The sequence below is a fragment of the Piliocolobus tephrosceles genome, chromosome 8 (assembly GCF_002776525.5).
Source record: "Piliocolobus tephrosceles isolate RC106 chromosome 8, ASM277652v3, whole genome shotgun sequence".
In the NCBI taxonomy this organism is placed as follows: Eukaryota; Metazoa; Chordata; class Mammalia; order Primates; family Cercopithecidae; genus Piliocolobus; species Piliocolobus tephrosceles.
In genome coordinates, this window is record NC_045441.1 from 97,722,407 (window position 1) to 97,739,077 (window position 16,671).

The 16,671-nt window shown below is 44.1% G+C and overlaps 1 protein-coding gene across 9 annotated transcripts in view; it reads right to left on the bottom strand.

The window, feature by feature from the left end:
• The window catches only part of SRPK2 (SRSF protein kinase 2), a 296,676-nt gene that overhangs the window by 19,497 nt on the left and 260,508 nt on the right, over positions 1–16,671 (bottom strand). For all 9 annotated transcript variants that reach the window (XM_026446893.1, XM_026446892.1, XM_026446891.1 and 6 more), the window contains 6 exons: positions 15,464–15,629; positions 14,246–14,271; positions 12,029–12,275; positions 10,944–11,426; positions 1,727–1,827; positions 1,513–1,620 (listed from right to left, as the gene is read on the bottom strand). In XM_026446893.1, coding sequence (XP_026302678.1) covers positions 1,513–1,620; positions 1,727–1,827; positions 10,944–11,426; positions 12,029–12,275; positions 14,246–14,271; positions 15,464–15,629 — 1,131 coding nt within the window. The remainder of the gene's footprint in view (positions 1–1,512; positions 1,621–1,726; positions 1,828–10,943; positions 11,427–12,028; positions 12,276–14,245; positions 14,272–15,463; positions 15,630–16,671) is intronic.

The following is a 16,671-nucleotide window of genomic DNA, read 5'->3' on the forward strand; positions in this document are numbered from 1 at the left end:
CTCACTATCTCCGCGGCTCCCGTCCCACTGACCCCCACGTCTCAGTCTGCCTGCTGGGGTCCCACAGAGAGGGCCAAATGCCTCTCCACACAGCACTAAGTTCAAAGTGACCATCACTGGCCACCGGTTCTTTTAACTGTTCTCTTCTATACCTAGCTAAGGCAGGGACTTGGGTTTTGATATGGAAGAAGTTTAACACCTTTAATAATTTAAACATAATTATCTGGTATTACCCATAAGAGCAACGAGGGAATAGAAAGGCCTGGTGTTTTAGGACCTATCTGGCCATGTGTTGACTCAGATCATGCTGAGTCAAAGCTGAAAGACACAAAGCACCCTCTTTTTCTCCAACAGCTGGCACTATCTGCTCAAAACAATGCTTTTACCTGAACATTAGAGGAGATAAAACACAGTAAATTCAAAAGAATTGTTAAAGTAACCTCTGAATAACAGAAAATTAACATATTTATTCTGCATTCCTTTTTTTCAGTGAGAAGAAAAATGCTAAGCCTTCCACACAACCCTTTCTTTTAAATATTGGAAGAATGTGGATAAAAAACAGTATGGAATAGAAAAAACATGAAACCCAACAGCAAACAACCCACCTTTCCCAACACAGCATGCCTGAGTAAAGCCCACCGAGAAAAAGCTGCTGAATGGGCCAGGAAACAGGGCAGAGGAAGAGAACCAGGAACTGGCTCGCAGACGTGGAGCCTCTTGTGTTCACCAACTCACGGGTTCAGGGACAATGAACAAACGATGTCAGGCAGGGCCAGAGGAGTTTAGATAGACGCATAACTGTGCGGCACAAAACCAGCAGCAAAAACAGGCCTGACAGGTGAAACAGGCTTCTGCCGCCCTGTGGAGGCCGCCATCTCAACCACTCTGGGAACAGACTCTCTCAGCAGGAGTGGGCGTTGCTGCCACTGTCTCAGAAGAGGCTAGACATCCTAGAATAAGCCAGAATATCTGCTAGTTCTTGCTTTCTAAGGGAAGAGAGATTATGCATTGGCATCTGGGGAAATCCCTTCCAGTCTGGAAGAGGTGAGGAACCCTGCATGTCTGGTTGACCAGGCAGAGGCTACCTGGAGGGGCTCCCACCTGCCTGCCTCAGGCAGTCTTCCCCTGGGAGATGTCACCTCATCTTCCTCCACAGCAGGAGTGAAGGGAAGAGTTCCCTATACCCTGCAAATTTTCAGGGACTACAAGTGAAGTCACTGTGTCACCACAACTGAGTCTGATTCATGGGGCTGCGGGCTGTGCAGGGCCTTAAGAAGAGACCATCTCTCTCTCACAAGCCCACAATCACACCAAACAGCCAGGGCCCACCTGAGGAGGATCCTTCCACTTCTTAAGATGCCGGCGGCAGTAAACTTCCCCTCACCCAGCCCACGGCAGATGACCCTTACAGTCAGAAAAACTGAGGTCACATGCCTCAGAGACTCAGCCCCGTCCAGAGTGTGAAAGGAACGAGCCAATTCCCATGGCAGCAAAGGGCAGAGCCGTCCTTACCATACATGCCGTGCTCCAGATGTCCGCAGGGGTGCTATACCCCGCTCCTATTAAAACCTCTATGGAGCGGTACTGACGCGTCTGGATGTCTTCTGTGAAGTGTTTATGCTGGAAGGGAACAGGCTGCATTACCACAGAGCAACACAGACATTCAGAAAGTGTCTTCGCACACAGAATCAAGACCAAAGTGTTTTAGAAAGAAAACTCTACTTACCACCCAACAAGCATTTCCCAGGTCAGCAATTTTTACTCTAATTTTATCTGCATTCCGTGGATCCAGGGGATTCACCAACAAGTCAGCCGCCCGGGTTTTTGCTGGCATGAGCAAACAGCAGGACAGTTAGTGATTAGGATAAGTGGTTTCCATGCGTGAGCAGTGTTTGCCAGGGTCAGTCTCCTTTCCTAAAGAGTGGTGGAATGATCACTTAGGCCTGGGACACTGTAAATTCAACTTGACAGAACTAAAACTGCTTGTTCTCCACCTCTGGAAAATTCTCCACGAAAAAGCAAACTGGGCTGCCCACAGGACGCCAAGGGCACTGTCTTGCCCTTTCTCTTCTTATCCCCAGTTCCTTCAGGTCCAGGTCAGCCCTAGAACAAGCCGGCCTTGCTCTCTCCCTGTCTGCTGCTTTGTGGTGGCTCTTCATGGTGTCAGTCCATCCCTTCACGGCTGGGATCGTGCTTGCTGATGCATTATTACAAGGAACATGAAGGTAGAAAGAACACTGCTGTGGGGGCCAATCACTCCCAGTGACACACAGTTCCTTGGACGCCACAAGACATCAGGGTCCCTGGCACCCACACCTCACACCCACATCGTCCCCTACAGTTCCCACTGGCTGGGCTGAGCACACACAGATCTCAAAGGGTAGATGACTGCTGATTAACAAACACAGATTAAAGGCAGGGACTAAACTATTTTGGTTTTGTTGTAGACAAGGAAGGGCCCAGACAGAGGTCTCTTGAGATGGCCTGGGCCATAAAGGCAACCTCTGAGGTCACTCATGAACTTGTCACGTACGTGAGCAGTCATTCTTAATTCCAGGGTGACCCCAGGGAATCTCAAAGGCAGGTATGGGGCCAGCTTCCCAGGGATTCTGGGGCCAGATCTTCTCAGACAAGTCCAGATCATGCCTGTATCAAGCAGAGTTAATCAAGGGGCAAGTGACAAAGAAAAATAATTTCATGAGGCCCAGAAAAATAGTCCTTAAAGTCAGCATCTTCATCACCAAACCTCAGACTGACCTACAAGATCAGATTTCTGGTAAAGATGAAATAAAACCAGGACTTTTATTTATTGTGTAAGTAATTTGGAAATGGTATTTGAAAACCAAGCAGAAAAGTCTGTTCAATGTAGAACATTAAACACTGATATGATTTGGGTTTGTGTCCCTGACAATATCTCATGTCGAATTGTAATCCCTAGTGTTGGAAGAGGGGCCTGGTGGGAGGTGACTGGATCATGGGGGCAGATTTCCATCTTGCTGTTCTTGTGATACTGAGTGAGTTCTCGGGAGATCTGGTGGTTTAAAAGTGTGTAGCACGTCCCCCTTCTCTCCTCCTCCTGCTCCAGCCATGTAAGATACCTGCTTCCCCTTCTATCATATTTTACAGTTTCCTAAGGCCTCCCCAGCCATGCTTCCTGTATAGCCTGTGGAACCGTGAGTCAATTAAACCTGTTTTTTAAATAAACTACGGAGTTTCCGGTATTTTTATAGCAGTGTGAGAACGGACTAACACAAACACCTACCTAGGAGAGCCCCTTTGTTTCCTTGAAGCTGGGCACTGCTGAAATGAACTAAACCTCTGTTGGGGTACATATGAGCTATGGAACCAGGGTGCTTGAGGAGGCTCTGATTCTTCAGCAAGCCCCATAACAGGAAGGAGGGCCAGCCTTGCAACTTGCAGTAAAGCAGTGAACAGGCAAAGCCTCAGGACCTAGGGTGCCCACACAGCTCCCTAGCAGGGCTCCAGATAATTCTGACCAGTATCTTAACCCTCAAGACCTGTTCCTCCAGCATGTTAATCAACTGAGCCAGCCAGGTACAGATATTCCCTACTTGCTACCTTCCATGTGCCTGTTTCCTTGTTTATAAGGATTCTGATCCACTGCAGGGTCTCACCAAAGGCCAGGTATGAGCTCAGGAAAAGAAACACCAGAACTCAGCAAAAAATCAGAAAGAGCGCAGCACAAAGACCAACAAAAGAAGGCAAAATGTATATACATTGATTCACCTGGGGCTGAGAACAGAGGTCCAGGATAAATATAAAAATGCTGACCCAATGGGTAGATGAACAACACTAGACATGATTAGATGAATGCCTCATATGTCATTTAATCAAGAAGAATCAGCAAGAAGGAAATGGAATTTGAGGTTTGAAGAACTGGATTCAAATCTAAGTTTCAATATCTACAAGGTGTAAGACTGGCAAAGGACTTACACTGTATGAGGCTTGGTATTCAGGAAAAGAAGAATCGGAAGGGACCACCCCTTCCACACCAAAGAAACCAAAAACCCAAACACAGGAGAATCAGGACAGCATCTGGGTGCCTGGCCAGATTCAGGGGCTTCCCTCTGTGACCAGCTGAACCATCATCTGGGGCAGGAGGCTCCCAACTGGTCAGTGAGGGACCAGAGAGCCGCAGCAGAGGGAAGGGGAGGCCCAAGAGCAAGTTCCACCCCTACAAACAACTCAAATCACAGGTCTAATGCGAAGAGGGCGAAGCCCTATTAAACGTATTGTGGTCCCCCTGAGCCACAGGATGATGTGGTTTCTTTTTCTCCATAAGAACAGGTAGCTGAGTTGGCTGTTGTTATCTGAGGGCACTCAAGTCAAAGGAAATGATCTGTAATCTGCCACCCACTCCAAGATGTTGTTTTTAAAAACATTTCTCAGGAGCTGCTTAATTCAATCACGCTAGAAGAAATATACTTTCAAAGACCCAACACCTCACATTTAAATTCAGGGTTTTTTTTTTTTTTTTTTTTTTTTGAGACGGAGTCTCCCTCTGTCGCCCAGGCTGGAGTGCAGTGGTACGATCTTGGTTCACCGCAAACTCTGTCTCCTGGGTTCAAGCAATTCTTCTGCCTCAGCCTCCCAAGTAGCTGGGATTACTGGCGCCTGCCACCACACCCGGCTAATTTTTGTGTTTTTAGTAGAGATGGGGTTTCACCATATTGGCCAGGCTAGTCTTGAACTCCTGACATCAAGTGATCTGCCCACCTCGGCCTCCCAAAAGTGCTGGGATTACAGACATAAGCCGCCACAACCGGCCTAAATTCGGGTTTTTTTTTTTTTTTTGGCCTTCATTAAGGTTCACTGAACACAATCTCTTTGGTGACATGCTGTTATCCTCCTGGTTCGGTTTTTTTTTTTTTTTGAGATGGAGTCTCGCTCTGTCGCCCAGGCTGGAGTGCCGTGGCCGGATCTCAGCTCACTGGAAGCTCCGCCTCCCGGGTTTATGCCATTCTCCTGCCTCAGCCTCCCGGCTGGGACTACAGGCGCCCGCCACCTCGCCCGGCTAGCTTTTTGTATTTTTTTAGTAGAGACGGGGTTTCACCGTGTTAGCCAGGATGGTCTCGATCTCCTGACCTCGTGATCCGCCTGTCTTGGCCTCCCAAAGTGCTGGGATTACAGGCTTGAGCCACCGCGCCCGGCCCTGGTTCGGGTTTATAAACAGTTACTCAGCTTCTAAGATGTTCCAAATGATGCTAGGTAATGTATCTCAATAACTTAATTGCATAAAAACACAACAGGAGGTAAAAGAGATTTTGTTTTTCTTTCTTTTCTCACTATGATAGTTCCTGAACTAAGGTACCAGACTGCTACATTCCCAAGAAGCTCACTGAAACCCAACTGGAATGCTTTTGTTGCATCTCCTCTGACTGAGTCACCACGGTAGTGACCTGTCACACGGTTTCCTTCTTACAGATAATGATGACACAAAGGACAAACTGGAGCTGTCTTCCTTCCAAAATGAAAACTTGCAATTGCACTCTGCTTCCACTAAGAGGGGAATGAGTGGAAAGCTTTCACTTCGGGAAGAACTGAGCCCCTTGAGTCACCTTCTGATACACTAGTCTCCGGGTGACACTGTGGTCACTCATTCACAAGAAGCTATCCTAGAAACTAAATGGTAGCCAACAATGCCTCAGCATGATGAGACAGCTGCTGTCACACGCACATAACACATGGTGCTAGGCACACAATGACTCTTTACATTGTAAGAGGTCCTTATGAGGACGGCAAGAATATCCCCTCTATATGGAGGAGGTTCAGTATGAGTCCCAAGGAAGTAGTGGAACTAAGAGATTTAACGTTGCCACCTCAACCATTCAGGCAACAAATATTTACTGAGTCCCTTCTGTGTGCTAAGCATGGTCTTGGTACTGGAAACACAGTAAGAAAAAAACACAAACCAAATTAGAAAACTCGTGTACTGGCTGAAAATATGGGCAATAAGCCAAATAAATGAGGAATCCACACATTCCATCAGGTAGCTCAAGAGGCTATGAAGAAAAACAAAGCAGAGAAAGGAGATGGATAATGCCAAGGCTGTTCAGGGGAGATCTTTTCTGAGAAGGTGACATTCAGGAGAGGTCTGAAGAAAGGCAGGCATGAAAGTAAGAGAAGTCTGAGGCAAAGGACACAGGAAGTACAAAAATCCTAAGGCAGAAACAGGCTTGCAACTTTGAGAAACTTTAGAAAGAAGCCAATGTGAATGGTGTAGAATGAATTAGGGAAACCACTGGAGAGTTTGTCAGCTTCAGTGAGGGACACCTCAGGGCGTCACTCTACATGGGAAACACAATGGAGATCATTTTGGTGAGGGGGAGTGGGTATGCGGGAAGAAGTTATGCTTTGAACAGTTCTCCCTGGACTGCCAGACAGAGACATACTGGTGAGCAGGAGCTGAAGTGACAGGAGCATGGAGGCTGTGTTACAGCAGCCTAGGCAAGGACTGACAGTGGTGTGGGTCCCCATCAAGTGACACAGAAAGGATTCCAGAAATATCCCACAGGTAAGACCAACAAAATCACCCTGTTCCAGGGCCTTTGTCCTTTAGATGTGTTGAGCCAAGATATGCACTATGGCTCTGTCAGCTGAACATCTAAGAGGGATGGATCATCCTCTTCTCAACCTTCAGTGGCTGCCAAATTACTCTAGGAAAAAAGCGTACATTGTTTAGCCTGACATTTAGGTTCCTTCGAGCTCCTCGAACCGGCCCCAATCTTTCTTCTACTATGCCCTAACGTGTACATTCTGCCCTAAAGACAGGAGCTACACAAACTCTTCATTGTTTCTCTTGCCACACGCAGTACCATGTGGTCAAGTGCAAGACTCTAGGTTATACCCCTTTCCATGCAGAAAACAAAAAACACCCCCCATAGGGGAGGCTGTCCTTGCTTACCAAATGTCCAAACTGTGGGCAAAAACTGAGTGCTTCCAAACAAAGGAGATCCTGTCGTTGGTACATCCCTAGAATTTGACAATATTAAAACGCTCTGCAAGACCTCCAGTTTCTAACTGATGCAACAGGTATTGGGGATGGTATGTGTGTTAGACACAGTAAAATTGTGATTATAAATGGAAAAAAGCGGAAGAAAGGAAAGAGAAGAAGAATACAACAAGGTATCACTCATTTGTTTGTTAATTATTCAATAAATATTTACATTAGCACTGAATCAGATGCCGAGGATGCAAAGATAAAAACGCACTGCATTCTCTAAGAGTTCACATTCTAATGAGAAGACAATGACAATGAGCACTGCCCATACAACTACGATGAGCATGGCCAGCAGGAGCAGAGGGGAAAGAGAACTAAGCCTGCTGGGGACACAGGAAGCCCTCACCCAGGAGGCAGGCTACTGTGTTGGATCATATCCTGGATCAGGAAAATTTAAAAAGAAAATTTTAGAATTATTGAGGAAATTTGAATATGGAATAAACAATGGATGATATTAGGCCAGGTGTAGTGGCTCACGCCTAAAATCTTAGCATTTTGGGAAGCCAAGGTGGGCAGATCATTCAAGCCCATGAGTTCAAGACCAGCATGGGCAACATGGTAAAACCCTACTTTCTCTACCAAAAACATAAAAATTGGCCAGGCATGGTGGTGCCGACTATAGTCCCAGCTACCTGGGGGGCTGAGGTGGGAGGATCACTTGAGCCAGAAAGCAGAGGTTGCAGTGCGCCGAGATCACGCCACTGCACTCCAGCCTGGGCGATAGAGCAAGACCCTGTCTCTGTATTATATTTAATAATATAAAATTAGTGCTATTCTTACATGTTATAATAGTATTATTGTTACAATGGAGGACGTCCTAATTCATCTCTCAGAAGATGAATGCTTAAGTATTTAGGAGTGAAGTATCCTGCACTGCAGCATGCAGTGTCTGTGTAAAGAAAGTATATGCAATGTGGCAAAATGTTAATTGCTCAATCTATGTGGAGGATACAGAGTTGTTTATTGTACTATTCTTTCAAAATAAAAAAATACACAGATGCTCTAATAATTCCTTCCTGCACCTTCCTGGATGGTGCTGGCTATGCAGGGATGTACACTCTCCACTGTGGAGACCACTGCTGTAGATCATGGGGACCTGTGGAAACTGTGAGCAGGGGAATAACACCGATCGGGTGAGCATACTGCAAAGACTCTAGCAGCACCATGGAAGGGCACACTGAAAGGCAGGTGGGAAGAAAAGCTGGAGAGAACACAAAGCCAAGAGACCAGTAAGGAGCCTCCATAACAGCAGAGGCAAGCAATGACAGTGCCCACTGTAGGGCCAAGGCAAGCGGGATCCCTACTTAGGAGGTATGACTAACAAAATGAGATGATTTACTGGATGTGAGAGAAAAAACGGGGACACACTGATGATCAAGTTTCTCACTGGAGCAACAAGAAATGGTGGTAACAAGCGCAGGAAATACAGCATGTATAGCAGGTTGGCAGGGTGAGATGTATTCTGGTTTTGAACACGTAAGGTTTGAAGTTTCCTGTGACACAGGGATGGAGCTGTCATGTAAACAATAGGATAAGTTTTATGACTTGCCTGGGCCTCGATGGTGACCACGTGGTAACAAGCAGCAACTGTCCTCCTTTACATGGATTGTGATGACCAAGGCAACTTACATTCAATGGGAAATTTTTCAATATATTATTATATGTTATTTATCTACCTTTGCCATTGACCTGTTGTATTTAATACAGTGCTACTAACAACCCTAGAGGTAGCCATTTCTTTCCTTTGATAGAGGAATAAGCCAAGGCTCCGACAGGATAAGAAACCAAAGTTCCACAGTTATTAAGTTCTGAGCTGGGGATTAATCTGATGATATGCGGGTGCCTCTCGGTGTCTGCGGGGAACTGGTTCCAGGACATCCTGACGACACCAAAATCCACAGATGCTCAAGTCGCTGATACAAAATGGTGTAGTATTTGCATGTAACCTACATACATCTTCCTATATACTTTAGTTGATCTCTAGTTATTTATAATACCTGCTACAATGTAAATGGTATGCAAATAGTTGTTACACTGTATTGTTTAGGTAATAAAGACAAGGGGGAAAAGTATGTACATGTTCAATAAAGACAGAGGTTTTTTTTTTCCCTCCAACTATTTTCCATCTGAGGCTGGCTGAGCACACGGATGTGAAATCCACAGAAGTAAAACCCATGGATACGGAGGGCTGGCTGTAATTGAAGCCACTGCAGCCTAAGCCAATACTTGCAAAATAGGTACAAATAAAAAAGGTACTTTGGTCTGGTCATGGTGGCTCACACCTGTAATCCCAGCACTTTGGGAGGCTGGGGAGGGCGGATCACCTGAGGTCAGGCATTGGAGACCAGCCTAGCCAACATGGTGAAGCTCTGTCTCTACTAAAAATATAAAAATTAGCCAGGCATGGTGACAGGTGCCTGTAATCCCAGCTATTCGGGAGACTGAGGCAGGAGAATTACTTGAGTCCAGGAGGCAGAGGTTGCAGTGAGCTGAGATTGCACCACTGCACTCCAGCCTGGGCAACTAGACTGAGACTGTCTCAAAATATAAATAAATAAATAAAATAGAAATAATTAAAAAGGTACTTTGTAAATTACTTTCTATATGAAACTTTGGCCGGCCGCGGTGGCTCACGCCTGTAATTCCAGCCCTTTGGGAAGCCAAGGTGGGTGGATCACGAGGTCAGGAGTTTGAGATCAGCCTGACCAACATGGTGAAAACCCATCTCTACTAAAACTACAAAAATTAGCCGGGCGTGGTGGCGCACGCTTGTAATCCCAGCTACTCAGGAGGCTGGGGCGGCAGAATCGCTTGAACCCGGGAGGCAGAGGTTGCAGTGAGCTGAGATCACGCCACTGCACTCAAACCTGGGGAACAGAGCAAGACTCAATCTCAAAAAAAAAAAAAAAAAAAAGAAACCTCAAGAGAAAAACTGAACTGCAACAGCAACAATAAATCTGGATAAGGTACATCTCACTACTGCCCTTTCCCAGACATGAACCTACATTCTATGTAAGCACCTTCAAACACTCCCTATAAAGGGGAACAGGAGCTGATCAAGCAAGAAAGCAAATCCTTAGGAGGATTCATCACAGCCAGCGTGTAACAAAGCCAGCTCACTCAGCGTCCAATTCCAGACTGCTGGAACCAAAGGGGCTGCAGAATGTCCTGGGCGGTTTGCAGGGCTGGCTCATCAATTACTCGCTGTGTGTTAAACAGTCTGGTCAGTAGAGGGAGCAGAGGAGGTTTCAGAGCTTTTCCACCAAGAGTCAGAATGGAAACCAACTGTGTTACCCAGTTTCACTTACTAGAGTCACTCAGCATTCACTCCCAAAATAAAGGTTTGAATAAGTCAAGCCTTCTTAGGTAGACAAGAACACAAGAGCCAATCTATAATCTGTCATCACATCTAAATCCATGCCAATTCCTTGAAAATTACAATCCTGGGCCAGTTATCAATAGTAGGGTCCTATAATCAGGAACAAATATCAAAAGACAATATGATACTTCTTTCTCAATAGAGTCAAAGAGGAGGTATATTTTCCTTGAATAGAAACAAAACAAAAAAAAACTATAATAATATCAGATAGAAGAAGATACAAATGATAACTAAACTACACATTCTAGAAAGATGTAAGTTGCTAAAACTGTAAGGTTTTTGCAAATGATGCTGCTGACTATAAATATATTAAAAATGAGAACTGGTAAGAAGTAAGATTTGGTATGCAGAGAGCAAGAGATAGCCTAGTGGCATAGAACATGTATTTAAATCACATTACTTCTTCATGAGTATAAAAGTAATAAAAATGATTAGCACACACAAACAGGGCTTGGCCACTTCCAGCCAGTTCCTTCATAGCATTTGTTAATGGCATGTCCCTGAAGTTAGTAATGGCAGACAGTTGATGGGAAGAATACTTACCTTTTGGCAAATCCCCAGTACTGGAGGCTGAAACCGTCCTGCTTCTGTCATGGGATGGACTGCTCTCCTCTTGCTCAGTAAGTGGTGATCCCTCAGAAAGCACAGAGCCGCAGGCCACAGGTTCTAAGGATCCAGAGAACAATGAGGTGGAAAACTCTGGGAACTGTGACTCGGGAATTTTATGTCGTCCATTTGGCAATTCACCGTTGAATTGTTCATAGGAGCTGCTATATGTGTAATCACTTTCTGCATTTGGCTCATCAAGATTATATTCCTCAGGATTTGGGCAGTCTTCTTCATCATCCTCTTCATCGTCCAGTTGCTGCTCCAGTGAGAATGGGCCATTCTCAATATGGCCATTGGTTTTAGGTGATTCTATCCATGTAGGATCTATGTTCACAAGTTCCTGATCTACATCATCTTCATCTTTTTCAATGTTTTCTTTCTCAGCATCTTCTTTCTCTTCCTGGTCCTCAGCTTCACCTTAAGAAGTTGATGGGTCAAGAATCAGAACTTGTTACTGTCCTTAATACGGCCTCACTAAGTACTTATCTCCACCAATAAAATACATTTTGAATGTGTGTAACTTATATACCACCTAGTAAACACCTCTTCGCTTTTGGGGTAAAGGCTTCAGGTTTTCTAAATCTCATTTTTCATTCATTTAATAATTGGCCTGCTCTTAAAAGAAAAAGTTACCCTTAAGGGAAAATAACTCTTTCTAAATAAAGTTGCACTTCCATTTCTACCTTCTACAATCTTCAGAAATAGACTTGTGGTGCATTACAGTTAGGTAAAAAGTTAATGACAAAATAAAGCACCCTCATTAGCATGACAGAAACACGGTAGTTCTCAGACATTTTACATTTTTTAAAAACTATTTTGAAATGTTAACATATTTCTGGCACACAGTTCACAAATGATGACGTACAAGGCTGTCTCCCATATTTCCCAATAGGGAGTTGGAGACAATCGGACTTGTCATCTGCAGCAGCAGCACAAATCAGCCCCCAAGCTGACCGGGTAGGACCCTACTAATGGAGCTCTGAGGACCCCATGCAGCCCAGGTTCGAGGCCCCACTGACCATTGTCCTTTGCAGTCTCTGTCTCGGCCGCCTCCTCTAATCCTGTTGTTTTTAGTTTCACCTCTGGGCAGTATTCGCCATCCTGGTCATTGGAAGGTGCAGCTGAGGTGATGTTTTCTTCTATTATTTTCCTTTCAGCTTCTCGCTCCAGTTCTTCTATCTCCTGCAGGCGTTTCTCTAATAACTCAGCCTGCCTCTTCTGTTTCTTTTTCAGTTTTTTCTTTTTGTTTTTAGATATTTTTCCTATCTATAACATGTTAAGAAAAGACCACAGGTCAGTTTTCTTCTTTTTAAAGTACCACATGATACTATAACTGCTAGCAGCATGGCAAATACCAATAAATTCTGCTTTCTCGTGCCATATTCTGCTAAAATCCCAAACCCAGACATCCACTTTTTGGTAAGGCTTACAGTAAAATCAAAGGGAAAGCAGTGCTGACTGATCTCACGTGCTGGGTCTACCACCAGGTCCTACCCTCAGAGGGATAGAGCTTAAATCCAGTAAGTCTTCACCATTCAAACTCTAAGAGAACTGAAGTTCGAAATTCTCTTGGCCTTAAAGGAGAAGCTCCTCTTGCAAGTTTTATTTGCTGCTGTCTATATACAAAGTAACAACATCCCACCTCCTCAAAGCCAAAAATGAAACAGGTGCCTGAGCAGGTGTACGTCACTGTGTGTCTGGGTCTCACATATGAAGCTCTTAGCAGCCAAGACATGAATTCTAAGAGATAAGCCTATTCAGCAAAGGGAAAAAAGAAAAAGCCACAGCTTTTGTCTGCCTCCCATCACGGCCACCTGACTTGCCAAGCACTGGCAATGAAAGCCTCCAACCTTTCAAACAATCAGGGAACTCAGGCAGCTCAAGCCAGGGAAGAACTATGGGAAACAATCCGGGCATCTCAGCAGGCCAGGAAGCGTAATTATCACAGCTCCCTCTTGTTCCAGAACTTACATTCCAAATCAAGAGTTGTCTCAGTAAACACAGTGTTTTGCTGTTGTTTTGCTTTTTGTTTATTTTTTCTTTGAGACTGAGTCTTGTTCTGTTGCCCAGGCTGGAGTGCAGTGGTATGAACTCAGCTCACTGCAACCTCCACTTCCCGAGTTCAAGTGATTCTCATGTCTCACCCTCCCAGGTAGCTAGGAGTACAGGTGCATGTCATCACACCCAGCTGATGATGATGATGATTGACACGGAGTCTCGCTCTGTCACCCAGACTGGAGTGCAGTGGCGTGATCTCGGCTCACTGCAACCTCCACCTCCTGGGCTCAAGCGATTCTTCTGCCTCAGCCTCCTGAGTAGCTAGAATTACTGGTGTCCACCAGCACACTCGGCTAGTTTTTGCATTTTTGGTAGAGATGGGGTTTCACCATGTAGGCCAGGCTGATCTCGAATTCCTGACCTCAAGTGATTCAGTGGCCTCGGCCTCCCAAAGTGCTGGGATTACAGGTGTGAGCCACCACACCCAGTATCTAATAAGGTCATACGGTTTTGATGGGACCACAAAATAGATCAGTCTCTTTCTTATTTAATATCTGGATGGAAAAAAATTAGAACAACAGCTTCAGAAAAACAGGTAACTTAGCAGCCAATCAGAAATAATGTGAAGTGATTTTGAAATAAAAATACTTCAACTCCATCACCTCACATTTCACTAAACTTGGCCAACCATAGTCCAGAAAATGCATAAAGAAGACAATCTTTGAAAGGCTCTAACTATCCCAACTCTGCAGAGATCACGAAAACTTAACAAGATAGGCTGGACGTCGTAGCTCACGCCTGTAATCCCAGAACTTTGGGAGGCCGAGGTGGGCAGATCACTTGAAGTGAGGAGTTTGAGAACAGTCTGGCCAACATGGTGAAACCCCGTCTGTACTAAAAATACAAAAAATTAGCTGGGTGTGGTGGCGGGTGCCTGTAATTGCAGCTACTTGGGAGGCTGAGGCACAAGAATTGTTTGAATCCGGGAGGGGGGAGGTTGCAGTGAGCCAAGATGGCACCACTGCACTCCAGCCTGAGTGGCAGAGCCAAACTCAGTATCAAAAAAAAAAAAAAAAAAAAAAATTAACAAGACAGTAAGTCTTACCTATTTGAGGATACACAACTGTTATAAATGTGTTCACCCTTTAAATACACAACTTTTTAATAATTTGAACAACTCAATAATAAATGGTCTCTTTTGACATGGTGCATATAAAGTAATATGTATAAGTACTTACAGGCTTCTGCTGTGGAGCCGTACTCACTAAAATAAAATGAAACAAAATCGGTATTTAGCAGAAAAGAGACACATACCTTCACGTAGGTCATTCGAATTGCAAAGTGAAATAATTATTGTCTTTTAATGGCTATCCAACTTCAAAAACTATTAATCAGAGCTTCTTAATCACAGGGATCTAGAGAAAGTTTATGCACTGAAACAAATGAGTGACTCTTGAAGGCATAGCAGAAGTTGCTCACACTGAGCCATTTCTCTTATTTATCTAAAATGAAATACTAATACGTCTCAAAAACAGTCAAGCTCAAAGCACCAACAGATTAGAAAATGGAAAACAATTCATACATATCACAGTCATTAAACCAAATTTGTTTAAAATATAATGAAATGAACAATTTAGATTAGATGTACATCTATATTTGAAATCTATTTTGCAAGCTTTCTACAATTTAAATCAAATACTGCAGTTGGTATGCAGCAAATAGTCTGGGAATCACATGATTAAACCCCTACACCAGGGCCAAAAGTTTGACAGGCTGGGTCCATGATCTCAACAACACCCTGATGGCAGTAAAGGAGATGTGAAGAGAGCCCCAGGCAGTCCCAGGAGCCTCAGCCCTTTAGTATCCATGCTTGCCTGACAACACACAAACGCACAGACCACGGTGTCGAAGAGTGAGAAGCACAGTCCACACTTCACTGCACCACCACCCCGACCCTACCCCAGAAGTAAAGATATCCCAATACTCAGGTCACTTGGTCTTCTTCCCCCACCATCAGGCCTTTTCTAACTAACTCCAAATCTGTTGATAAAACTCAGATTGACATAGCTATGCTAAATGGACAACAGGAATTACTGTAACAAAACTGAAGCTAGAAAAATATTCTGATGATTAAAGGTCAGCTACAGGAAAGCTGTTACTATGTTCTCCCCTGCAGAGAAGTGGGCAACAGAAAAAAATGTTCAAATATAGATGAAGCAGCAACTACAAATTTAAATGGCCTTTTAAAGGGGGACAAAAGTAAGTAATTTTAACATTAAAATATAATGTAGCTGGGGTATTTTCCATTTCAAGAAAAGGGTGCAGTTATTTCCAGCAATTAAACTTTTCCAAAAGGTTCCTTATATGAAACGTTTGATTCAGATACCTTCAACAACTGCAACTTTGTAAGCTCACAATGCCCCCAAACTGAAATGAAGCTAGCTCAGCTCCCTCACCTGCAGACCCTGAAGGAGGAGGAGCACCTGCTTTCTGCCACTCAGTGGCCTCAGCTGCCATTCTTCTCACATATGCATCATCCACACACATCAAGATGTTTTCCGGCTTTATGTCAGTATGAATGATCTTGCACTTACTGTGTAGATAATCTAACCCTTGAAGGACCTGGATATAGTAAAATCAAGAGAGGAGATAAGCTATTAATACCTCATTATATAACTTTTATTTATTTGAAAAACATGTAATACGATGACAGGGTACAAAGTTTGATAAACACAAAAGGATATTTAGTAAAAATCTCCCTCCCATGACTATCCACACAGGAATCCAGCTCTCCTTTCCATAAGCAACAAATATGTATAATTTCAGAGATTATTTATGCTCATGGAAGCAAATACATCTACATACAGTTGAACCTTGAACAACATGGGTTCACTTATACACAGATTTTTTTTCTTCCACCTCTGCCACCTGAGACAGCAAGACCAACCCCTCAGCCTACTCAGTGTGAAGATGATGAGGATGAAGACCTTTATGATGATCTACTGAATATGATCTATCTACTTAATGAATACCAAGTATATTTTCTCTTCCTTATGATTGACTTAACATTTTCTTTTCTCTAGCTTACTTTATTGTAAGAATATGCTATATAACACGTTATTCAACTGGTCATGTCATCAGTAAGGATTCTGATCAACAGTATGCCAGTAGTAGTTAAGCTCTGGTCAAGTCAGAAGCCAGATACGGATTTTCAACTTCATTGGAGGGGGTTGGTCAGTACCTTTAACCCTTGCGCTGTTCAAGCGTCAACTGTACATACTTCAATAACAACTATATTCATGTATCATACAATTGACCCCTTTAGGTGTAGAATTCAATGGGTTTTAGATGTGCGACTATCACTACTATTTATTTTTTTAATTTTTATTTATTTTTAAATTTTTAATTTCTTTTTTTTTTGAGACAGAGTCTCGCTCTGTCACCCAGGCTGGAGTGCAGTGGCGCGATCTCGGCTCACTGCAACTGCTGCCTCCCAGATTCAAGCAATTCTCCTGCCTCAGCCTCCCAAGGAGCTGGGATTACAGGCACGTACCACCACGCCTGGCTAATTTTTTTGTATTTTTAGTAGAGACGCGGTTTCACCATATTGGCCAGGCTGGTCTCCAACTCCTGAGCTTGTGATCCACCCGCCTTGACCTCCCAA